The sequence below is a fragment of the Tursiops truncatus genome, chromosome 12, assembly GCF_011762595.2.
Source record: "Tursiops truncatus isolate mTurTru1 chromosome 12, mTurTru1.mat.Y, whole genome shotgun sequence".
NCBI classification, from domain to species: domain Eukaryota; kingdom Metazoa; phylum Chordata; class Mammalia; order Artiodactyla; family Delphinidae; genus Tursiops; species Tursiops truncatus.
Genome location: NC_047045.1, coordinates 12,002,180 through 12,028,903, shown reverse-complemented (window position 1 = coordinate 12,028,903; position 26,724 = coordinate 12,002,180). Strand labels below are relative to the sequence as shown.

Genomic DNA, 26,724 nt, shown 5'->3' with positions numbered 1-26,724 from the left:
TCCCTGGTTGGGGAGCTAAAATCCCACATGCCTCGTGGTCAAAAAACCAAAATATAAAACAGAAGCAATATTGTAACAAATTCAGTAGAAGACTTTTAAAAAATGGTTGATATAAAAAAAATAAATCTTAAAAAAAAAAATAAAAGAAGGTGGGAGCCTAGATACTCTGTTTCTAGGGTCCAGTGCTCTAATAAGTTATGATTGTCTTAGAAGATCTGCACGCACAGTACATTTAAAACTTGACTTGAGGGACTTCTCTGGTGGCACAGTGGTTGGGAGTCCACCTGCCAGTGCAGGGGACACGGGTTCGAGCCCTGGTCCGGGAATATCCCACATGCTGTGGAGCGGCTGGACCCATGCGCCACAACTGCTGAGCCTGCGCTCTAGAGCCCGCGAGCCGCAACTAGTGAGCCCGCGCACCTAGAGCCCATGCTCCGCGGTGTGAGAGGCCACCATGGTGAGAAGCCTGTGCACCACAACGAAGAGTATCCCCTGCTTGCCACAACTGGAGGAGGCCCATGTGCAGCAATGGGGACCCAACGCAGCCAAAAATAAATAAAATTAAAAAAAAAAAACTTGACTTGGGGACTCGTACTCACAATAATACTTAACATGTGCACTAGATTACATTTGAGTACACATTTCAGTTAATACATGCTAAAAAGTTTGAGACAGGGAGACCCTCCATTTGGTTGTATATCATTCATAGAAAAGAAAATTACAAATCTTCTTTAAACAAAAATGTTGATCTACTTCACTGAGTAAATTATAATTGAGTGAATGTTCATACTTGACCAGTTCATTTGGATGTTTAATAGGTTTCTCCAACTTAATGCGTCCAAAGTGGAACTCTTGGTTTCTTCCTGCAAATCTATTCCTCCTGGTTGTGACCATCTCAGTCAACGGTACTGCAATCTAATTACTCGAACTAAAATGCTAGCAATTATCCTTAATCCTTGTTTTTATCAGCCTTCCATATATAGACACCCATAAGTTGTATTGATTCTGCTTTCAAAGTCTATCTGGAATTTGTCCATTTTTTCCCAGAACCATTGCCACTGCCCTAGTCCAAGATAAAGTCTTATCCAAGCCACCATCGCATTGCTTGTCTGGGCTGCTGTAACAGCTTCCTTCGGACATCTTGTTTCCACTCTTGTCCTCCCAACTCCCAAGTACAGTCTCTATATACTAGTCATGTAAATCAGATCCTTCAGAATGAAATCCAGCTCCTTACCATGGTGTGGCAAATTGGGCCAAGGGAACTTGCTTTTTTCCAATCGTCAAATCTTACTAGAAGACTTTGGTAGCTAATGACACATGGTATGTCACGATGAAAGCCGTTCTCTAAATGAATTTTGCTACAGATATAGTTATTAGGGAGCAGTGCTTTTCGACTTGGTGAAGCTTCAGTCCCCATCCTGCAGACATGCCTACAAGTTCCCCACCTGAAAGCTTTAATCAGGCAGAGGCAGCAATATTCTAGCTACAGGATCAGCTAATTTCTTAGTTCAATTAGGTGATGGAATCCTAGGCTAAGCTTGAGGGACGAAGGACCAGATGCAAGCCTGAGTCTAGAGCCACACTCCAAGGACATAATTCTGCTGGGCTCACCAGGCGCTCATGTCTCATTTCTACAAGGATGGAAGTGCCACACATTTTGAATCACTCATTTCACTGATGAAAAAATGATTTCTAACCTTCCTCATGCTAATTCGAAAACCTTCTAGTGCACATTGAAGCTCTTATATCTTATCAGAGCTGCCTCTGGAGGACATACTCCTGATAAGGAGACTTCAATGTTAAGTCCCTCTACTTGAGTCACTTGAGCGGACCTGGTTCCTCTCTGCCTCCACTCTACATGCTCTGGTGACGCTGGCCTTTTTCTGTGCCTGGGACTTCCCACACTCCTTCCCACTTCAGGGCCTTTGCACCTAGAACCCCTGCCTCTGCTTTTTGCATGGCCGTTTTATTTGATCCTCTAGCCTCCAAAGTCACTGCCTTAGGGAAAGACTTCAGACAGCAGGTCACCTACCCTGCTGTCAACTCCTTTGAAAACACCCCACTCCCTTTCCTCAGGGCATTTATCACTGCAGCTTGAACTCCACCAGGATGGGGACCTTGTCTGTCCTGTTCACACCACATCCCTTGTGCCTAACACAATGCCTGGTCCTTAGTGGGCAGCCAAATCAGAATGAGTGAATGAAATAATCATTGGGGAAACTCAGATCAAAACCACAATGCGACATCACCTCATACCTATTAGATTTGCTATAATCAAAAAGACAAGAGATAATAATTGTTGGCAGGGATGTGGGAAAAAGGAATCTCTGTTGGTGGGAATGTAAATTGGTTTAGCCTCTATGGAAAATAGTAGGAAGTTTCCTCAAAAAATTTAAAAATAGAGCTACCATAAGACTCAGCAATCCCATTTCTGGGATCCAAAGGAAACGAAGACCGGATATCAAAGAGATATCTGCACTCCCATGTTCATTGCAGCCTTATTGACAACAGCCAAGACACAGAAACAACCTAAGTGTCCATCAAAGGATGAATGGATAAAGAAGATGTGATGTATATATGTATATAGTGAAATATTATTCAGCCATGAGAAAAAAGGAAGCTGTGTCATTTTTGACAACATGGATGGACCTTGAGAGCATTCTGCTAAGTGAAATAAGCCAGACAAAGATAAATACTGCATGATAATCTCTTATTCGTGGAATCTAAAAAAAAATGTCAACTCACAGAAACAGAAAGTAGGAAAGTGGTTGCCAGGGGTTGAGCAGGTGGGGGAGATAAGGAAAGGTTAGTAAAAGGGTACAAGCTTTCAGCTATAAGTTGAATAAGGTCTGAGGATATAATGTAAGACACGGTGACTTGACAACACTGTATTATATAATTGAAATTTGCTAAGAAAGTAAAACTTAAATGTTTTCACCAAAAAAAGAGAGATACAATTGATAGATGTGTTAATGAACCAGCTGGGGGGAATCTTTTCACAATGTATATCAAATCACCACGATGTACACTTTAAATATCTTACAATTTTATTTGTCAATTATACCTAAATAAAGCTAAAAAAAAAAAAGGTGTGGTCCTTGCCCTTCAGGATCCAATACTGGGATGTTCCTAGCTACTGTGACTCTAAAGAGGGTTTTATTGCCCATTTAAACATTTCTTCTCAGTTCCAAGAGGCTTCAATAAATAATGTCATTTGTCCAGGGAACCTTAATTAGTTATGATAAATACAGCTATTTTAGGAGAGTCTTAATAGTAGGGCTTTAAATTAATTTTGAATGTAACTATTTAGTGGTATTAAGCAGGGAAGAAAAAAGACACTTCTGTGATTGACATTTATGGCATTTGTTTTAATGATTTTTCAAAGGTGATAAAACTTTTCTATTATCATTTGTCTCTAAATATTGATCTGATATGATTTTGAACATAATCAGTGACTCCCTGGGATTATAACTCAAGCCTGAATAACTAGAAGCAGACTGAATGCAAGATGCCACTTGACTATATAATCAATCTTGACTCCTTCATTTCCTTTTGCAGTGTGGATTTGTACTGTCTCTGTCAAATTTAGACCACAAATTTGTATTTTTGCCAAGTGCCTACTATTCTCAAAATGAATAAACTGTGCATGAGCATATTATTAATTATCTATTGCCAGGTTCTGTGGCCTCGACTCACATTGTCTTATCTAATTCTCATAATAACCCTGTAAGTTAGAATCCATATCTCTATTATACAGCTGGATAAACGGAAGCCAGAGGAGTTATAAAACATATTCTTAGTAGGCAGATGTCAAGCCAAGATTCAATCTTGGGTCTATCAATTGCCAAGAAGGCCCTTTCTGCAACACTCACTCGAACTTGTGTACAACAGGTGACGGCCACAGTTTCTTCTTTCCTTCTTGAATTTCAGTTTTTCCCATCTATATTAAAACAGTTGGGAAAAACCCTCCAAAAAAAAAAATAAATAAATAAACATAAACAAGAACTAATTGGTTCAATATCTGTAATTTTACCTTAACCATGAATGTTGCTTTATGTAACTTTTACCAAAATAACTCGATAATCAAAACACATTTATTCAGAGCTGCGACCCTGCAACATGCACTAATCATTATACTTATTTCATGCTGTTAAGAAGATAGACATGTTCTTAAAGCAAAAGGCATGATTGAACATTAGGGAGGTAAGAAAGCAATTATCTTTAACTTATTTTTCTTTCATATTTTTGTATGCCATAACATAATAGCTTAAATATAATATAAAAGTTATCTGAGGACTTAAAAATGCTCTGCAGGGACTTCCCTGGTGGCACAGTGGTTAAGAATCTGCCTACCAATGCAGGGGACACGGGTTCGAGCCCTGGTCAGGGAAGATCCCACATGCTGCGGAGCAACTGAGCCCGTGCGCCACAACTACTGAGCCTGCTCTCTAGAGCCCGCGAGCCACAACTACTGAAGCCTGTGTGCCACAACTACTGAAGCCCGCGTGCCTAGAGTCCGTGCTCCGCAACAAGAGAAGCCACCACAATGAGAAGCCTGCAACGAAGAGTAGCCCCCACTCGCTGCGACTAGAGAAAGGCCACACGAAGCAACGAAGACCCAACACAGCCAAAAATAAATAAAATTATTTTTTTAAAAAATGCTCTGCAAACATTTCATTCTGTTAACTTCAAAGTTAATTTGACTAATTTACCTGGTAATATGCTTTTATTCTATAATTAAAACAGAATTTAACACAAATGATATACAAATTCTATACATATGGGTTAGAAAAATTTATACTGGAACTTTTAAGTTACCTAACGGTGTTTTGGCTGAATTATCACTCACTCACAGACTAAGGAAAGAAAAGAAAGGAAACAAGGAAAAAAGAAAGAAAGAAGAGGGAATAAAAGAAAGAGAAGAGAGAAAAACACTTTTAGGAAAGAAACAAATTCAGGTAAAAAAAAATTTTTTTTAAGACACAATGATCCTTAAACTAATGGGTACTTGGCATTCTTTGGCCCAAGCTGTAGTGTTTTCATTTAGATAACATGTAAATGAACTGGCACTTTGCTTGAAACGTGAATCTCCTCCTGTTGGCTGAATCGTAGATAAGGCTCTAGTGGGATCCCTATTTAGTTCAATTCCAGCATGCGTTGAATAGATCTGTATGGAATTTAACTAGTTTGAAAAATCAGAAATCAGGAGTGAGGCCCATCTGACATTTTATGCATATCTTTTCTTTAACTTTTTCCTTCTCCCCAACTTCAACCCCCTCCCCAAGCGCATTTTCCTCAGTGTAGGGCGTAATTCCCATTCTTAAGAGCTGCCTTCTCTTCCCGTCCTGGGCAGCTCCACCCCTTTTCACGGACCGAAGTAAATCTGCACAATAATGAACCGTGGAAGGGAGGAATGACATCACCAGTTAGTGGTCCCGAGCTGTTTTGCACAACATTCACCTTTCATTGTTCTGATGACAGGGCTGGAATGTGACGGTTAATTCCCTGTGGAGTAGGGGGCTGAGCAGGGCCCGCTGCTGTTGAACAAACTTCAGTACCCCCTTATAAAAAACAAAAACAAAAACAAAAGCTACCATGCTTCCTAGTATTAAGGTAAGGAAGTCAAGATCTGTTTTGATTTAAGCAAAGCTAGTTACTTTGGTCCATGCGCACTTCATTTGTTCATAGGCTTACTTGGCAGTAAACTCATTTCTTAGTGTGGTTGCAAAGAGCATCTTGGAAGCTGAGTTTGGACATTTGTATAGACTTGACTAATCTGACCAGGGCTGTAAGGACTCGACAACCTTTCAACTTTCGGCTACAGGTTTTACTGAGTGTGGATGGTGACAACCCTTGAAAATGACCAGCGTACTGTGACTTTCCTTAATACCTCAGACTTCTTGATTGGAACTGGCCAAGATGCGACTTGCGGTATGAAGCGTGCTCCTGTTTTTCTATAGAGGGGAACAGTAATCTCATCCTACAGAAACTTGGGGAGTTTGTATAAGAACGGAAAAATCTCTTATCTTGCTGCCATCAGTCCTACTAATATGTTCTGAAGTCTTTTAACAACCTTTCCATGTGCTGTAAATGTCTCTTCTAACTTATGATTTCTTGGTGAGCGAAAAACTAATTCGAGGTGAAAATATTATTTTCAAAGTTTTTGTTATTGTTATGTGGATTTTCTGCAGATCTCTCTTTGCATATGCAGAGAAGGCTTGTAAAAGTTGGCAATGAATTAGATTGTACAGTGATCTAAAGAAAGCCGTTTTTGTTCTGAAACAGTCAGTGTGGCAGTGATAACAAGAATAACAAAGCAGACAGGAGGTTTTATTTTAAAGTGTAAATGGCATTAAAATTTGGACTGTGTTAAACAATTGTGTAAAAAGTTCAACTTTAGTAGTTTTTCAAACTGCCAAAAACATTGTTTGAATTTAGTGGAGTATATAAAATAAATAACTAGTATTTAGTGCTCAGTAGGGCTGGAGGGTAGTGTAAGTCTTTCACAAAAGAACTTCACTTGGCCAAAATCTAATTTTTATAGCGTGATTTCAGATTCATATGACCTGTTGTACAGAAATTTGAACATAAGGGCAGATGGTATGGTTTTCATTTGTGTAGATTTAATTTTGTGTAACATTGATTGTTAATATTTTGTCTCTGTGTTTAAAGTGACAAAAATCTTGAGTTCAACTGTGATGAAAATCTTGGGTTCACTACATTGATCTGCCTGTATTCTTAATTCCATGTGACTGGATGAACTTCTGTTTGCTTGTAAAACCAAATATCCTTTCCACGACAGAAGGGCGCGTGCACATTTCTTTTTTCTCTTGGTCAACAATAGTCAGGATCAATACAAAATTAAGTCTGGGGTTTTGGAGTTTTACTTATTATTTTGACTTTTTAAAATTAGCTTTAAAGTTATTTAAAAACTGGGTAAAGTGATTATTAGATAAACGTCAACATAATTTTTAAAGTATTTAGTGAAATTTCACATATGCTTATATTTAAAAGCTTTTAAAAAAAGACCTTTAGATACAACGGCAATAAATTCTACTGCCATTTTCAAAAGGGAGGGGGCTGTTTTTCTGAGTAAATAAATGCAAGCGAATGCGCTGCTCTCAGTGATTTATGTACTTAAGTTAATTCACTACTTATTTCATGTCTGTATTATTTTAAACAAATCTTATTTATGAAAATAGATGTGCCCAAGAGACAGATTCATAGTATCTTAATAAAAGGCTTTACAACAGGATATGTTTTTATATTATGAGTTCCCATAATTTATAAGCTTAGAATGTGACTTTTGCCCAGCACTCTATAAATCCATGCACAGAGTAAAATGGGGTATATTTGTACCTTCATGGATTGTCTTCAGCTTGTTTGAATCGTCTCAGGAAATCTGATTCATGCTGCCATTCCTCCCTCCTGTGTTCTGAGTGAACACAGGAGAGGCCTCTACCCAGGCCTGTGGGAGGAGCCGTCACACTGTGGTCGCAGGGACCCTCAAAACCCACCTGCCTCAGAAGACCCTCTCTACTCTCTGGCTTCCCTGGGAAATCACTTCGTTTAGCTTACTGTCTGAGGGCGAGCGTTTCCTGTGATAAAGCACAGTGTTACCTAGACGGAGCATCGCATCATTAGGTGTGATACACCTTGGTGACACCTTCTTTGGGGATGGGAGAGGTCTTTGGGATTGAGCGAGGGAAGGTGAGGGGGCCAACTGGAATAAAGAGCCCAAGGCCACACAGTTAGGTGACAAACTTCTCTGCTTCATGGCTTTTTCTGTTCCTCCTGAAAATCATTCAGTAAATGTATGCACCTGGCTGATTCTTCATAAACAACATCAAAGGGAAAGAATGATATCTTCTTTCTACTGTTTTACAAATATTCATCTGATCAATCTGAGGGTGTTTGAATAGTATTTTGAACAACTCAGGAAATAGGAAAACACAATAAACGGTATATTATTGTGGGTAGAAACTACTCATCCAGGCCTGCAAACAACAACAGTTTCAAGTTTCAAGAATGAAGTGATCTTTCCCACTGCACCAGTAGATGCACCAACACCCTCCCCCCGCCACTGTGTTTGAAGAATTCGTTCTGTTGGAGGGGAAAGATACAGATTGGCGGTAAATTTCAATTTAGCATTATTGCTAATAGTATCTAACATTTATTGAGTACTTATCCTTTTACATATAATAATTCTGTGATTCTGACAACAACCCTGTGCACAGATACTATTATCCCACTTTGATAGAGAAGGAAACTGAGGAAGAAATATAAATTAAGAAACTTACTCAAGTTAGGAGGGGGCAGAACTGGACTCAAACCAGATGGTCTGGCTCTAGAGCATGTGCTCAGAACTACTACACTGAACAGAGGGTCAGCTTTGAAATGACAAGTGCCCCCCAAAATACATTTATTTTCTGTCAATGAAAATTATTGGCATGATTGAGTTACACAGAGTTACGTAGAGTTACATAGAGTTACACTGATTACATACACAAATTACTACCCATGATTTCATATTTGGTCCTCTATCAGGAATTATCCTTTTTTATTTTCCTGAATGTTCCCATTCAGTTTTCAGTATTTGTGGTCTTTCTCCTTTAACAACCAGAAATTCTCTAGCTCTAAAGAATCTGCAGTACAAAATGTAAAGGGTAAAGAGCTAGGCTTCAAGATCGTTGCGCTGGGATCCAAGGCAAGTCCCTTCCCTGCTGCCCAGCCTTAGGGCAGGAACAGATGAGACCCCTTGGGGTCTGGTCCGTATCTGGCCCCAGTGACGAGGGGCACCACTCTGCCTCCCACTTCTTGCTTCAGCTTCCTTTTCATTCTTGTTCCTGTTCTCCATCCTTAGCAATGTGTACGCGTGCTATCACCGGTCATTCTTCTTTTTCCTCAACTCTTCATTGACCCACTAGTGACCACTGCTCTCTGTGGCTCGTCTCTTCTTGGATTTGTCCTATTTACTTTTTATTTTTAAATGTTTATTGGAGTATAGTTGATTTACAGTGTTGTGTTAGTTTCAGGTGTACAGCACAGTGAATCAGTTATATATAAACATATATTCACTCCTTTTTTTTTAAGATTCTTTCCCCATATAGGCCATTACAGTGTATTGAGTAGAGTTCCCTGTGCTCTACAGCAGGTTCTTATTAGTTATCTGTTTTATACCGAGTAGTGTGTATATGTCAGTCCCAATGTCCCAATTTATACTCCCCCCCCTTATCCCCTGGTAACCATAAGATTGCTTTCTACATCCGTGACTCTACTCCTGTTTTGTAAAAAAGTTCGTTTGTACCCCCTGTTTTTTAGATTCCACACATAAGCGATATATTTGTCTTTCACTCAGTGTGAAAATGTCTAGGTCCATCCATGTTGCTGAGGATTTGTCCTATTGTCCCAAATTCTAAGTCTGTCTTAGGAGAAATCATGAACCATCCAGTTTTGTGTTGGGTGTAGAGAAGGGAAGTGACCCCTAGCCCTGCAATTTACATATTGTAAGATCTGGTCAAGATGCAGTGTATCATTCAAGGTCACAGGAATAAAACAAAACGAAACGAAACCCAGAGGCTTCAAACAGGGTAATCTGATAGCTTTATAAATGTGCAGGTAGAGTAGAGAGAAGCTAATAAGGGACCCTGCAGTTCCCTGGGGGGACGGGAGGCGGGTTGGAATGTGAGAGTGTGTACCTCTTACTACCCATTAACTTGGATGGAGGCAGTAGTTACCAGAACCCTCAGGCGTAACTGTATCTATAGGAGAGGGCCTCGAACAGGGACTGTGGCCGTTAGTAGAAGAAGGAAGCCAACTATCCCAGTCTCAAGAGGGAATTAATACCACATTCTCCGATCTCCTGCCAGTGCCTCCTATTGACTAAAGCAAACCTGAGGCTAGAAGGAGTTGGTTACTACAATGCCTAGTACAAAGGATAATAATGAGAAGTATAGAATTTTATGTTATTAAGTAATACAATATACACATTAATGGCTTGGTACTTTAGTAACTTCAATAACAATTTTTTTTTCTACAGCTGTATATAACATTGATCTCATAGAGTGAATCAAGGTCCCTATTCAAAAACACTTTCTAACCAAGAGGTCTGGAGCCCTAATTTGCATCCCTTACAAGTTTATAAGAGAAAACTATATTTTTTTTTTCAAAGCTGAAGAAAAGTGAGGTCTAAAAGAGAACACTTCAAAAAGTTGTAAAAAACTCGTCTTGCCCATGCTGATTCAGTTGACTTTTTCACAAAGATAGTTTTGCCCTCAGCTCAAGTCAGTAGAGCCTTGAGAAAAAAACAGGGCAATGGGTCCATCATAACATACTAAGATTCCCCGTGGTACCAGTTAGATCAGCTGGCTAGATTGCAGTGCTACTGAAGCCAGTGTGGTCAAGGAGAGATTACCATTCACACACTCACCCGTATCAAAATGCAGGATTAATCCCATCTAATTCTTTCTACCTTAACCTTCACCCAAACCAGACAATTCTACACCCTAACTATTCCTATAATCTCCTTTTCTCATGTTGCAATGTGATCTTAGTTTTTTCTTTTTTTTTTTTTTTTTGGCATGGGAAAATTTCAACACTTACATAACAGGTCTCCCTGCCTCCAGCCTCCCCTTTCTGTAGTCCATATACCGTGTTGTCATCAGACTGTCCTAATATTGAAATTGTATATTATCGCCGTCCTTAAAGTCCTTCGAGAACTTGGTATAATCCTCAGGAGGTGCCTGACTCCTTGGGATGACATCCAAACTGCTTGATGATCTGACCTCCACCTTCCACTGGAGCCTTACCTCTTGACATTGTCCCACCTCCTACCGCGTGCCCCGAGGTTGACTGCTGCTCTGAGTGACGTCCTGTGTTCTTGCATCTGCACACTCTTTTCCCTTTACGTGGCACCGCATTTTCCCCATTCTTCATCTGGATGACTTTGCTTATTCATTCATCGAACCAATACTGATTGAGCACCTACTGTGTGTTAGGCACTGTGCTGGCGGGGGGCGGGGCTGGTGTTCAGGGCTGGACTCTGCTTTTATGGCGTTTTTCTTCTGTGCAGAGGTGGAAAGACAGACAATACCTAAGTACACGAATGAATGAACCAGATCATTTCAGACAGTGAAAGTGCAGTAAAAGAAATAAATACGGTACCATGATGGCGTACGGCTGGGGAAGCTGTTTTCAATAGGCTAATCAGAGAATGCCTCTCTGGGGAGAAGACATGTGAACTGAAACCCAAAGGATGAGAAAAAAGAGCCCGTGGGACCATGGGGTGTGGTTGTGCAGGTAGTAACCCCTGACCAGGAAGAACTGGGCCTGAAATCCAGTCTTCCTTCAGCGTATCAAGCCAGGCACCCCTGCACAAGCCTCGTTCCCTAAGGAGGAGGGCAACCCCTATCTAGGCCTCCCAGAGGGGCCATATGGGCTACCCCCTGACAGCGGGGGAACACTACTGGGAAAAACAGTTACAAAAGCTTTGAGCAATTACTTCCTCCAATCACATCTCCACCCTTGGATGGAGTAGCATATATTTAAAGCATAAATGGCACTTTTTACAAAGGATTGCAATTTTTTTTTAATTCCAAGCACGTAGTACATTATTTAACAATGGTAGAGTATTCAACCCATCCTTGTTGAATTAGTGAGTGAATTAATGAATCATGGCTATATTCTGTATGTGTCGGGAAGCTTCATACTAGAGTGTTTGATTAGAGAGCTTGTTCTCAAATAGTGATTCTCAGATAAGGGTCTCCTGTTGGGCAGCAAACTATCAGGGAAAACATAGTTGTTTCAATGGTTTTAGGTGAAAAACAAACAATTCCCCAGACTTTAATTTCTCCGATGACTGAGAGCAATTTACTAGTAGTAGAGTAAGTGATTTATTTCTGAATTTAGCATTTGTAAATTTAAATTAGCATGTTACCAGGTTTTCACGAAGACTAAATTTGTATTTCACCGTGGAGTCTGGTTGCTACCAAATCATGGCAAGCACTGAGCGTGAGCTCACCTGGTAGTAGGAAATCTCACAGTCTCCAAGAAGAATAATTTATTATCAGCCACGAGATTTTCACGGCTTTCAGTTGCTGCCAGATGTGCCTTTTAAAGATAGATTACTATCAGTTAAATTTCATAATCAGCTTAGTTTATTGTCTGTTGTTGGGCTAACCCAGAGGGGAGTCATAATGCATATCCTTGTTTTATAATTTTTCACAACTAGACCTCAAGGTACCTATTCTATGGCAGAATTATACATAATCCCCTCAAAATCTGGAGAGTGAACCTTCCTTTGTAATAATCTGCTTGAGAGGGTGCGTGAATGCTATTTGAATTACTTGGATTATACTCTTGAATTGAATGTAGTGAGATTCCTGGATTATTTATACATTTATAGGGTATAGTTTTATAACATGAAATCATATGTATAAGTTCAGGGTCTTCTCTTGCGACATAAAAGCAGTTCATAAAAGGCGCTAGCAAAAAGTTTACTTCTTTTCTTTTCTTTTAATTTTTATCACCAAGTTCTTTTTCATGAGAATAGGTGAGCTAGGCCCCATCCCACCACAGTGGGATAGTGATACAAGTTTGAGATCAGATAGGTACCCTACAATACTGCTGGTCTTCACAATAGGGGGAAAGAAAAAAGTGCACAAGGGCTTTGGAAACTCATCCCCACTACTAAGAAACACAAAACAGAAACAAAGCTCAGAAAAGTCTGTGCCCTGTGATACAGGACCCACCATTTCTGTATATGTAAAATATGGTTATCTAGCGCTCAGTGCCCAGGGCTGGGACTAGGATGAGGCAAATGAGACTCTCAGCCTTGGGCGCAAAATTTAAGGGGATGCCAAAAAAACTCCGTAATCAAGATACATAATATTTTAATGCACTATTTTTTAAAATTAAAATTAATGCAAAAAAATCCATGATGAACAAATATATCAAAATTTCAAATGAGAACAGGACCTGACTCTGCAGCTGCACAACCCAGTCTCCTCCACTTCACCCTAGTCCCCGCCCTGCACAGTATATTGGGGACATTAGATTAATTCTGCATAATTATTATAATAGTCACCATCTTGAGGAACTGAGGTGATTTATGAAAGAGTAACACTTCTTCCTGGGTCATCTGGTAAAACCATGTCCTATCATGTTACCAAGCTGCTTAGTTCTCTACTATATGCTCTAGTTGGGAAAAAATGCATTGTGATTCAAGGTTTCAAACTGCAGGAAAGCTTCACTCTTTTGAGGTTCATTCATCTCTAATCACTCTCATGCCCTTGCTAGTTTTAACCTGCCTTTTCTCTTAACGGAGAGGCATACACACAGGGAGAGCTGAAGAAGTACAAAAAGAGTGGAGGGGAAGGAAACAGTGAGAAGGGAACTTAGCGTGGTCTGGCTGAGAAACAAACCTAGGATGACATCAGGGTTTCAAATGCGGTCTGATGGATTAAAATGGTGACAAGTGACAAGGGAAGCAAAGAGAAGATTGCTGCTCTGGGGCTAATGCTGAGAAATTTGGAGAAATGGTTCAAGGAAAAAAAGTGAGAATGAATATAGTCCAGCGAGGCCCTGAGTCTTCGGGAGCACAGATTGACAACCGTTCCAGGGAAGGTGTTTATCTCAAAGATGGGTATCCAGGAGGGGGTTTTAAAAAAATCTTTCACTTCCCCTTTCCCCTCCAAAACAATTTATCTTTAGACTCTAAAAGGAAAGCTAAATTAACAAATATCTGTGGAACAGATCAGAATGAGCTGCTTTTTCTAGCATAAGTTTGAGTATGAATGAACAGATCCCAGTGAGGAAGAAAAAGTAGAAGTCTCTAACAAGCTTAATTATAAACATGGAAAGGAATGAAAGATTCACCCACAATCATGGAAATATGAGAGTCACATCATAGAGTAAGGAAAATGAAAATATGACCAGACTCCAAACTAGCTGAGACGTGGGTGGAGAAAAGCTAAACATTACAAAAGAGGGTTAAATCTTATTATGGAAAATTTCAAACATCTACAAAATAAAAAGAATAGTGTAATGATCTCCTATGTACCCAGCACTTAACTTCAACAATTAATCAACTCTTGACCAATCTGGTTTCATCTATCCTAACTCTGCTGGATTACTGTAATGTAAATTCCAGACATATCATTTCATTCATAAATATTTCAATATGTATTTCTAAAATGTAAGGATTCTTTTAAAAATATTGTCAAAATCCTTTATCACACCTAAAATTTAATAATAATTCCTTAATGTAATTTTTCCAATTGTCTTATTTTTAATAATTTGAACGAGACTCCAAACAGATTATAATTGGTTGGTATGTCTTCTAACTTTCTTTTAATCTATAGTTTCCCCTCCCCCATTCTTTTTTCTTAGAATTTATTTATTGAAGAAACTAGGTTTTCTATCCTGTATAGTCCCCTACATTTTGGACTTTTCTGATTGCATCATCACAGTGTCATTTAGTATGTTTCTTGCCCCTGTCTTTTCTGTAAACTAATGGTTATAGAAGCTTGATCTGATTCAGGTTCAATTTTTTTGGTAAGAAAATTTCTTGGGTGGAGGTCTATATATATGTATACAGTATCTGGCTGTCTCTCTTTTGGGAGACATTAATGAGCATTGCCCACACCCATTATTTTATTGGGGATTGCAAAATGGTGGTATTGTATAATTACTTCTTTATTTATTATTCTATCATTATTTATTAACTGGACTATTTCTATAAAGAAAAACAAAGAGCTTTAAAGTTAAGTGGGAACATGCTAATATCTCTCATATGCATATGAGGTTAAAAATGTTGACCCTGCCCTACCTGTGTCCTGTGTCCACATCCCTGTTTCTCCTTCCTTTCACAATCAAGATCTCAAATCATTAGTCTCAGGTACTTGTCTCCATTTTTTTTTTTTTCCCGCTTTGATTTTTCTTCAGCTAAGCTTTATTTTGTATTTTGATCCCTAACCCCACTAAAACTGCTCCAGTGAAGTGCTGTCGATATCCGTGTTGACATATCAAATGGAAGAAGTTTTCTTTAAATTTGAGTTTAAATGAAAACAAGGAACATTTTCCTGTCTCTCACTTGGTCCCTCCAGAGCATTGCAGTATGGACATGCCCCATTCCTGCCCTCTTGGGGTCTGCAAATCCACTGTTGCGTGGACTCCCTCCTGACTCGCTGGCTCTCCCCGCTCAGCCTCTCTCATTAAGTTCCTTGATGTTTTCTCATCTCAGTGTCTTTTTCCTATCCTTGGTCCTCTTTCTCTCTGATGTCTCACACCTCTTACTCATCTCATCCTCTCTCATGGCTTTAGATTGCACCCGTCACTGGACACTCCCAGTCTGTAACTTTGGCCCAGATCCATCTCCTGAACTCCTGGGTACCAATAAGCACTTCACTTGTAGGTTCCAACAACCTCAAAGTCAACGTGCCTTTTTAAAATTTTATTCCGTTTTTGGCCGCGTTGAGTCTCCGTTGCTGCACGCGGGCTTTCTCTAGTTGCGGCGAGTGGGGGCTACTCTCCCCTGCGGTGTGCGGGCTTCTCACTGCGGTGGCTTCTCTTGTTGCGGAGCATGGGCTCTAGGCACGCAGGCTTCAGTAGTTGTGTCACACGGGCTCAGTAGTTGTGGCACGTGGGCTCTAGAGCGCAGGCTCAGTAGTTGCGGCGCACAGGCTTAGTTGCTCTGCGGCACGTGGGATCTTCCTGGACCAGGGCTTGAACCCGTGTCCCCTGCATTGGCAGGCAGCTTCTTAACAGTTGCACCAGCAGGGAAGCCCCGATGTACCTTTTCTGGAGCATCATGATCATCCCCTCCAAGGCTGTTTCTCTTCTCTTAGCCTATATGTGATAAGCACTGACAGCCAACAAATAACCCTGTCTAGAAGCAGTGGAGTCTGTCCAAATTTCTCCCTCTCCATCCTCACTCAGTCTGTTACCAAACCCTATGACTTCTGTCTCCTGAATATCACCACGTGAACCCCCTTCTCTTTTTATTCAATGACATAACCTTAGTTCAGACTCCGTTTCTCAACTCCTGCTTTCTCAGGAGCTCCTAACTGATCTCCAGCTTCTCCACACCTGTCGAACTTCCTCATATTCTGAATCCCAAGTTCAGAGTCACCCTCTTAGCCCGCTGGGGGCTTTGTTTGCTTGGCCTTCCTTTCCAACCTCCTTTCCTTCCACTGTTCCCACAGGTACCCTTCACTGTAGTTGAGTTACCTTTGTGGTCTATTTCCCAGTTCTGTGCTTTTACGTGCTGTTTCCACTACACTCCTATTTTAGGCTTTGCAGGCCACTTACAGTGTCTGCCTCCTCTTCTTCGTTATGTTTTACAAGCCTTTAAAAATGTAAGAACAATTTTTAGCTCTAGGACTGTCCAGATACTGGCCTTGATCTAGATTTGGCCCACAGACAATACTGCTAACCCCTGGTCTAGAGGGTCCTTTCCCTGCCTACTCTACTTACTTAGCTCCTACTTAGCTTTTAATATGCAGGTTAAGAGTCACCTCCTCCTAGAAGCCTCCCTGACTACACTCCCCTGATATGACTTAGCTGCCCTTCCTCTGGTTTCCCACAGAGGTAGATGCTTCCTCTGCATGTCTTTGTTCTCTGTATTGGTTTAATTGTTCTCATCTTTAGAGAGTAAATGCCTTAGGGGCAAGAACTGTGTCTTTTTTTAACTTTATATGCCTAGCAGAGTGCCCCCGTACAAAGTAAGTGTTCAGTAAATGATTGTCAAATGAGTAAACAAGAAGAGGTGTGACCAACAGCACTGGCGGATGGCATTTACTGAGAACATTCTGTGGGCTGGCCACTGTCTAAGCACTTTACAGAGGCTGTTTGCTTTAGTCTTCACAACAGAGGCACAAAGAAGTTAAGGATTTGGCCGAGCACATTCGAATTGCAGCAAGACTTTTGAGAAGGCCTTTTGCGATCATCTTCAACAAACGTGGAAAGAGCTCACCATCGGCCACATTCTAGGTGCTGCGGCTGCAGCAGTGAATAAAATACACAAAAACCCACCTATCAAGGTGTTTACAGTTTAGAGAAGAACGACAGTCAATTAAAAAAAAAGAATAAGTAAAATGTATAGTGTATTAGATGGTAATAAGTGCTCTGGAGAAAAAGACAGCAGAAGAAGAAAATAGGAAGTTCTACCACGAAATGCACAAGACAAATAAGGTTGGCAAAGCAGGCCTCCCTGAGAGGGGATGATTGTACAAAGACTTGAAGGAAATGAAGCAGTGATCTAGTAGAAGATCTCAAGGATAAAAGAAAGAGTTTTAAGAGATAAAGTCACAGAAGGAGGAGGAAAAGAGTGATAACGTGGGGCCTTTTAGGCCATTGTGATGATTTGGGCTTGGAGCCGAGGAATGACGGGATCTGATTCACCCTTTTTATTTATTTATTTATTTTTACATCTTTATTAGAGTATAATTGCTTTACAATGGTGTGTTAGTTTCTGCTCTATTCACAAAGTGAATCAGTTATACATATACATATATTCCTATATCTCTTCCCTCTTGCGTCAGCCTCCCTCCCACCCTCCCTATCCCACCCCTCCAGGCGGTCACAAAGCACCGAGCTGATTCACCCTTTTTAAATCACGCTGGCTCCTGGGCAGAGGACAGATGAGGGTGAGCAAAAGTGGAAGTTGAGAGTCAGGTTAGGTCGCTATTGCAATAATACAGATAAGGGATGACGGTGGCGTGGGCCAGGGTAAGAGCAATAGCGGGATGAGAAGTAATTGGATTCGAGATGTATTTTGAAGGTAGAGTTGACAAGATTTATTGAAGAACTGAATGTGGGCTTGTGAGAGAAGGACAGAATTCAAGGATGACTCTAGATCTGGGGCCCAAGCATCTGGAAGAATTTGGTTGTAGTTGACTGATGTGAGGAGGATGTGGTTGGAACAGGTGCAAGGGAGGGCTGGGAGCTCAGAGAGATAAGGACTAACAGCCCCGCGGGCTCATGGGTGACTGATGACAACGTCCCTGCTGCTGAATGGGTTCAAGTCAGCAGCAGGGAGAGCTTGACTGTATTTGAAGGGCTCTGTACATTGACCTGTCTTTCTATTAATCACTGGGGTTGTGTTGCCATTGACACGATGCTACATATAAACTGATATATTGGGTGACAAAACAGTCCAAGGAGGATCTTGACAGTTCCAGAAGGATAGGTGAATCAAGTAAGATGAAGTTAACCTAAACAAACACAAAGTCTTGTGAATTTCAGCTGTTCAAGCAATACCTGTTTGAGAAATAACATTGTTAAAAGCACACTGTGGTCAAACAGATCTGGTCCAAAATCCCAACCTGCCCCTTCTTAGTCCAGTTCCCATGATTAGGGCAAACGACTCCCTTATTTATAAAATGGCATAGTAATGCCTTGCTCAAGTGTTGTTATGAAAATGAAATGAATTAATAAAATACACAGCCTCGGATATAACAGATAGTTGGTAAATAAAATGTTTTATTATCAAAAGACCTTTCTTCCTATCCTTTATTTTTTAAAAAATTAAGTATTAGTAAGTACTTGAGTTTGGAGTGGGCTTTTACGAGCCTCTTGAAATAATATTAGGACTCAAGGTTTTCTCATACCTGAAACATTATTTTCCTGGAACAAGTTTTCTCGTCAGCCGGAATTCCACCTGAAAAAGTTAGCTGTCTTCTCTTTATTTTTACAACTTCTGCTTTCACCTCTTTCTGCCTTAAGATTAATAAGCTATTTTATGTTCAATCCTATTTTAAGCCACCCTTTTATATTTGTTTACAACTTTTCTCCCTTTATCTGACATCTTAGAACACTTTGCAGGGCTTTTAATATTATTTTTCTTAATCTATTTTAAAACTGAGATATAATTTATATATTACAAAATCCACCAATTTTAATTACACATTTTGATGAGTTTTGATAAATGTGTACACCATAACAGTCAGAACACCGAAATCCTCTTATTTTGCTCCTTCAATAGCATAATTACATGGAAATGTCCCATAATGTACAGTAAATTAAGTGTTGAAAGCACAAAGTGAAATTGTAACTATTAGAAAATTGTTTGTGCGATAGTCCTTATGCTTTGTGAATAGTTGCACAATGATGTGATAATGCTTCTGAATGCTTGTTTAATGTAAAAAAAAGAGGCTTTCTAGATATGGGGGAAGAAGAAAAAAAACACCTGAAAGTGGAATGCCAAATTGACTGGAAAGGTAGATAAAAAGGTTGTTCATCCACCAGAACTAAGGATAGACAGACCATTAGGATATCTTTCCAGTCCACACAGAGAAGGCTCCCTCTCTCATGTGAGGTTTCCCACTTAAGAGAAACTCCTCTTCTCCCAGAGCTGATGACTAGGATGACCATATTCTTTAAGAGAGGGCATTGCTAATGAGATCAGACACATTCATTGTCTAATAGCCACTAGTAATATCCAATTACTGGCCTAGTAACAACCATGACATACATTCGACAAAAATTTATCCTCAGCTCAGCATTGTAAGGACTTTAGTTCACACAGCCCTGTGTAGGTGGCGTGAGCTGTATTTCTAGCTCAAGCTTATTTATTTGTTCTTTCTTCCATTTATCCATTCAGTCAATATTTCTTGAGCACCTCCTATGTGCCAGGCATTGTGCTAGGGGGTGAACAAGGACCTGGCACCCACTCTCACAGAACTTTCATAAACAGAGGTAGGCAGACATGAAAAACTTATAAGTTGATAAGTGTTAAAAAAGAAGACCGCAGGGTATTATGAGAGTTTCTAAGAGACTCTGACTTAGTCAGTTTGGTCAGGGAAGGCTTCCCGAAGGGAGTGACATTTGAGTGAGACTCAAAGGATAAAAAGTCAACCAGATATGTTCACGTGTGTGTGTGTGTGTGTGTGTGTGTGTGTCAGAGAGAAAGGAAGAGCAGGGAGGTACTTCTAAGCAGGGGGTCCAGCATATTTGAGGAATGTGTGGAGCTTAGATAACAGGTGAGATCAGCTTGAGATCAACCTGCCCAGGTGGTCAGGAACCACATCAGTCTGGGCCTTGTTATGGATTTCATGCCTCTATTCTTAAAGCAATAGGAAGCCATGGGAGTGTTGACTTAAAAAAATGCACAACGTGAGAGTTGCAAATTAAGCTTTACTGGGGGCAAAATGTGGACTACAGCCCCAAGACAGCATTTCAGATAACTGAGAAACTGCTCCAAGGAGGCAAGGGGTGAGCCAGGACATATAGGAGTTTTGCAACAAAAGGGCAGGTAGTCGGAACGTTAAAAGATTATTGTTAATTAAAGAAAACCAGGTATCTCAAGTTAAGGAATGTAGCGCTTTTCTGTGTATGGGAAGATGCAAGAGTCTGGGCTCACTGAAATCATTCCTTTGATAGGCACCTCAGCAACCTAGGGCCAGTATCCTGTATTTGCACATCCTGAGTTTCCTCAGGGCTCACTTCAGGGAGTGGCTGCAGTCTGATGGCTGCTAGATGGCAGGTATTCTTTTCAGCCCTGAGTTTCCTCAGGGCTCACTGGCTCATGTTGGAGGGCTGCAGTTGTTGATGACTGTGACACCCTTTGTTTATTGACACGGCAGGAAATATGCCATTTATAAATATTCCATTTACCAGGAATGACATGATTATATTAGAATTTGGGTGAGAGTAAGTAATGATAATAATAATGATAACATAAACATAATAATATAATTATACATTTATAATATAAAGTGTAGTTTTAGCTACACTTACTATGGGCCAGGCACTATTATATGTGCTTTCCATATATTAACTGATATGCACCTCAGACAAACCTTAGGAATTAGCTACTATTTTGATGCTCAATTTATAAGTGAGAAAAGTGAGATACACAGAGGTTATATAACTTCGCCAAGATCATACAGCTAGGAAGTGGCACAGCTGAGGTTGTGAGGGGACCAGTTTGGAGGCTGTTGCAGAATTATCAGCAGATGTTGAGTACTTGGACTGGAGTAGAGACAGTGGGGAGGCATTAAGGCTATGGGTTAAGGTGTACATGAGCTGTAAAATTTATAGGACTTATTTTCAGAGCACTACATTTCTAATTGTTGGCACGTTTATTTATTTGTTTGTTTGTCTCAATCATGGTAAGAACAGTTAACATGAGATCTACCCTCTTTAAAAAATTTTAAGTATACAGTACAGTACTGTTAACTATCGTCTGGTATACCTTTCAACTTGCTGTTGCTTCAGTTCTCAATATCTGCCAATACCCTTTCTCACCTGTTTTTCCTGTTTCTGTTAAAAGTATTACTGTTTGCAATTATTCAGACCCAAAGCACTGAAGTCATTTTTTTCTCTCTCTCTCTCTCCCTTCCCACCAGTTAGTAAGCAGTCACAAAGTCCACGTTATCTTTTGCAAAGTTGTCACAATTCATCCTATTCTTCCCATCGCTAACGCCCTGCGCACACAAATTATGAAACAGAAACTAGTACCTGAAAAGCCCTCTTCGTGCCCCCTTCTAGTCGCTACCCTTCAGTACCGGCAGCCAGCATCCTGCCTTCTGATTAGCTTCATTAATGGCTATTTGTTAAACCTTCATCCTGCAGTAATTGATAAGGGATTTATTGTAACAGCATTTTATTTTGTTTTTATGTAATACCTAAGAGAAACTTATTTGCAGACTAATCTTTTAATATGTGTATGAAATATTTATGTATGATATAATATATAAAGTTTAATGCAATAAAATAGAATGTTTTAATATATTTTGTTTTCTAGGTTGAAAAAACTCCTTGAACAAGAAAAGGCTTACCAAGCCCGCAAAGAAAAGGAAAATGCTAAGCGGCTCAACAAACTGAGAGATGAGCTTGTGAAACTCAAGTCCTTCGCACTCATGCTGGTGGATGAAAGGCAGATGCATATCGAGCAACTTGGCCTGCAAAGCCAGAAAGTACAGGACCTGACTCAGAGACTGAGGGAAGAGGAAGAAAAGCTCAAAGCCATCACTTCTAAATCCAAAGAAGACAGGCAGAAATTGCTCAAGTTGGAAGTGGATTTTGAACACAAGGCTTCGAGGTTTTCCCAGGAGCATGAAGAGATGAGCGCTAAGTTGGCCAATCAGGAGTCTCACAACAGGCAGCTCAGACTTAGGCTGGTTGGCTTGACTCAACGAATCGAGGAGCTGGAAGAGACCAACAAAAATCTTCAAAAGGCAGAAGTAGAACTTCAGGAGCTAAGAGATAAAATTGCCAAAGGGGAATGTGGCAACTCCAGTCTCATGGCAGAGGTGGAAAAGCTTCGGAAGCGCGTACTTGAGATGGAGGGTAAAGATGAGGAGATCACGAAAACCGAATCCCAGTGCAGGGGGCTGAGGAAGAAGCTGCAGGAGGAGGAGCACCATAGCCGAGAGCTCAGACTTGAAGTCGAGAAGTTACAGGTGAGAATGTCTGAACTGGAGAAGTTGGAAGAAGCATTCAGCAAGAGTAAATCAGAGTGCACCCAGCTGCATTTAAATCTGGAGAAAGAAAAGAACTTAACCAAGGACCTGCTCAATGAGTTGGAGGTAGTCAAGAGTCGGGTTAAAGAACTGGAATGTTCTGAAAGTCGATTGGAAAAGGCTGAATTAAGCCTGAAAGACGATCTGACAAAGTTGAAGTCCTTTACCGTGATGCTGGTTGATGAAAGGAAAAACATGATGGAAAAAATAAAGCAGGAAGAGAGAAAAGTGGATGGACTCAATAAAAATTTTAAGGTGGAACAAGGCAAGGTTATGGATGTGACGGAAAAGCTCATCGAAGAAAGTAAGAAGCTTTTAAAACTGAAATCCGAAATGGAGGAAAAGGTATACAATTTGACAAAAGAGAGAGATGAGTTAATAGGCAAACTGAAAAGTGAAGAAGAAAAATCCTCTGAATTAAGCTGCAGTGTTGACTTATTAAAGAAGAGACTTGATGGGATAGAAGAGGTGGAGAGAGAAATAACAAGAGGAAGGTCTCGAAAAGGACCTGAGCTCACCTGCCCAGAAGGCAACAAAATTAAGGAGCTAACACTTGAAATCGAGAGACTGAAGAAACGTCTCCAGCAACTGGAGGTGGTGGAAGGGGATCTGATGAAGACGGAAGATGAGTACGGCCAGCTGGAGCAGAAGTTTAGAAGCGAGCAGGATAAGGCCAACTTCCTCTCTCAGCAGCTGGAGGAGATAAAACACCAAATCGCCAAGAATAAAGCAATAGAGAAAGGTGAGGCGGTGAGCCAGGAAGCTGAGCTGAGACACAGGTTTCGGCTGGAAGAAGCTAAAAGTCGAGACTTAAAAGCAGAAGTCCAAGCCCTTAAAGAGAAGATTCATGAATTGATGAACAAAGAAGATCAGCTTTCTCAGCTCCAAGTGGATTATTCTGTCCTTCAGCAAAGATTTATGGAAGAAGAAAATAAGAACAAGAACATGGGGCAGGAGGTCCTCAATCTGACCAAAGAGTTGGAGCTGTCCAAGCGGTACAGCCGCGCTCTCCGACCCAGCGTGAATGGGAGGAGGATGGTGGATGTCCCCGTGACGTCCACCGGCGTCCAGACGGATGCGGTCGGCAGCGAAGCCGCGGAGGAGGACACGCCAGCAGTGTTTATACGCAAATCCTTTCAAGAAGAAAACCATATCATGAGTAACCTTCGACAGGTGGGGCTGAAGAAACCTGTGGAACGTTCCTCTGTCCTAGACAGGTATCCGCCCGCGGCCAACGAGCTCACCATGAGGAAGTCTTGGATTCCATGGATGAGGAAAAGGGAGAATGGGCCCCCGGTGACTCAAGAGAAGGGGCCTCGAGCCGGTTCCAGCCCGGGGCACCCAGGAGAGCTGGTTCTTTCGCCCAAGCAGGGCCAGCCCCTGCACATTCGAGTGACGCCGGACCATGAGAACAGCACTGCCACTTTGGAGATTACGAGCCCCACGGCGGAAGAATTTTTTTCCAGTACCACCGTCATTCCCACCCTAGGGAATCAGAAACCGAGGATAACCATTATCCCGTCACCAAATGTCATGTCTCAGAAACAGAAAAGCGGAGATGCTACTCTCAGCGCGGAGCGAGCCATGTCCCCAGTCACAATTACTACCTTCTCCAGAGAGAAGACACCAGAAAGCGGAAGAGGACCGTTTGCGGATAGGCCCACGTCCCCCATTCAGATCATGACCGTGTCCACATCGGCGGCCCCGGCGGACATCACCGTCCCTTCCGAATCCCAGGAAATGCCCGTGGGAAGGACTGTCCTCAAGGTCACCCCGGAGAAGCAGACTGTGCCAGCCCCAGTCCGGAAGTACAACTCCAATGCCAATATCATAACCACGGAAGACAATAAAATTCACATTCACTTAGGTTCTCAGTTTAAGCGCGCCCCTGGGACTGCGGCTGAGGGAGTAAGCCCGGTGATTACTGTCCGACCTGTCAGCGTGGCCGCGGAGAAGGAGGTGTCCACCGGCACAGTCCTTCGCTCGCCCAGGAGCCACGTCTCGCCTCGCCCTGGCGCGAGCAAAGTGACCAGCACCATCACCATTACACCGGTCACGACCTCATCGGCCAGAGGAACCCAGTCAGTGGTGAGTAGAGGGGGCTCCAAAGTTCACGCCAAGGCGGGGGGCGCGGGGGTGTGCGGGGGGAGTGAGAACAACGCAGTGCCCAAAATACAGCAAAAGCACGTGCCTCGGCTCCAGCCGAACCCACTACGAGCTGTTTCCTAGGGGACTGTCTACATCAAGAAATAGGAGTAAAAAGTGGCCTAGTACTTCATGAATTTGAGCCAATTATGAGGGATAATTTTTCTTTCACATCAATTATGGAGACTGCAAAAATCCTTGCAAAGATGGCCTCTTGCAGTGTCAGCATGTGGGAATAATGAGGTTTAAAATTTGGTTTTTATGTTTACAGTATTTTGAAAAATGGAGACTGGGGAGAAATGGTCAATATGCAGAAAATAATTAAAACCGTTACTGGGTTGGGCTTCCCTGGTGGCGCAGTGGTTAAGAATCCACCTGCCAATGCAGGGGACACGGGTTCGAGCCCTGGTCCGGGAAGATCCCTCATGCCGCAGAGCAACGAAGCCCGTGCGCCACAGCTACTGAGCCCTGAGCACCACAACTACTGAAGCCCGCGTGCCTAGAGCCCGTGCTTCGCAACAACAGAAGCCACCACAGTGAGAAGCCCTCGCACTGCAAGGAAGAGTAGCCCCCACTCGCCGCAACTAGAGAAAGCCCGCCTGCAGCAACTAAGACCCAATGCAGCCAAAAAATAAAAATAAATAAATAAATAAACTATTCCTGGGTTACATTTACATATGGTCATAGTCATACTTTATTCGAAAAGTAAGATTAAAAGATTATTATATCCAAAACATTTTTTTAAAGTAAAAAAGAAGTGACTTTATATTTCTAAACAGTACATTGTATTAATAGTATCGTGCAGAGAGCAGGTGCTCGATAAATATTTAGTTAATACCAGCTGGGAGGCTAAATGAAGGGTTATAAAAAAGCATGTCCAAAGTATAAAAGCCAGAACTTAAAAATAAATTCTATTTTTCAAAATACATCCAGTGATTTTCTTCATTTATTGAAGACAACTGGTAGATGAAATTATAGAAGAACATGCACTACTTAGATATTAGTTTAAACTAATAGACTAGAAATTATGATTCCCAATCTCTGAATAAATTCTGCAGCATATATTAGAAACTCTTAAGAAGGAGAGGAAGCTTATTATTTAAGTATAGAAACTGTGGCTCATTTTCCTATATCTTCACTATAATTTACTTTAATTCTCTGTGCACAAGCATAGACCCAAGACAGGCTCCAAAGTGTGAATTACTCACTAACTGCTTTGCCAGTGAAGCTTTTTGTTATTGGCTCCATGGGAGCTGAATAGCATTCAGCACTGCTCACCCTTCTCAAATGGTTCAATGCTGCTTTTATTTAAGCAACACAGCGTAGCTTGGATTTTTATAAAAGCTAGTGGAGGTGTAATTGTTGTAATTTAGAGCAGATCTTCTGCTGGAACATCTTATTCCCATCTTAAGGGTCAGGTCAAGCTAGGCTTCCCTTCTGCAGCAACACTTTGGATTACTGACTAAAGCCCCTACACAAATAGGATTTCAAAACAACTGTCTAAGATTTCTAAGGCCTAAATGATGATTCACATACTTCAGTTATATCAGATCCCATAAGATCAAGGGCAACAAAAAGTTTGGGAATACCCCTCTTAGAAATCGAATAGTGTGGTTAGTTCATTTGTGCATTTATTCAACATTTATTGACCATTAGCAGCACTTTAGGCATGGGGTTAGGTGCCGACTGTAAAGAGGACGTGTTGAAGTTCTTCTTAGTGGGAGAGGCAGGATTGAAACCTCCTTAGTGGTTCTGTGAGAGGGGTATGTACAAAGGAACAAGCAGAGAAGGCTTCGTCGGGGGAAGAGGTCTTCACAGATGCAGAGAGAGGGCAGCGTGTGCACAGGCGTGGCGATGGCGATGGTGATGGCGATGTGAGGAACTGGCTTGTTGGGGAAGGTGAGCCGTCCCTTTGCGCTGCGGCGGCTGGGGCTGGAGACAAAAGGCAGGAGCAGGAAAGGAGAGGCACACTGGGGTCAGATACTGAAGATGTGTGGGTCTTTTTATGAAACTGACATTTAATCTCAGAGAGTAGACCAAGGGACCCAGAAACAAGGTAATGATTTTTAAAACTACATTATTTATGTGTTAGGTATGTCTGTAAAACCATTTAAAG

At 41.3% G+C, this 26,724-nt stretch overlaps 1 protein-coding gene across 10 annotated transcripts in view; it reads left to right on the top strand.

Moving 5' to 3' along the window:
• Nucleotides 1-26,724, top strand: part of FILIP1 (filamin A interacting protein 1) — a 193,971-nt gene that overhangs the window by 150,672 nt on the left and 16,575 nt on the right. For 9 of the 10 annotated variants that reach the window (XM_073789365.1, XM_073789363.1, XM_073789367.1 and 6 more), the window contains one exon: nucleotides 21,746-24,551. In XM_073789365.1, coding sequence (XP_073645466.1) covers nucleotides 21,746-24,551 — 2,806 coding nt within the window. Of the gene's footprint in view, nucleotides 1-21,745; nucleotides 24,552-24,879; nucleotides 26,451-26,724 lie in introns of those variants that run through there. The other variant, XM_073789366.1, reaches the window with a different exon arrangement.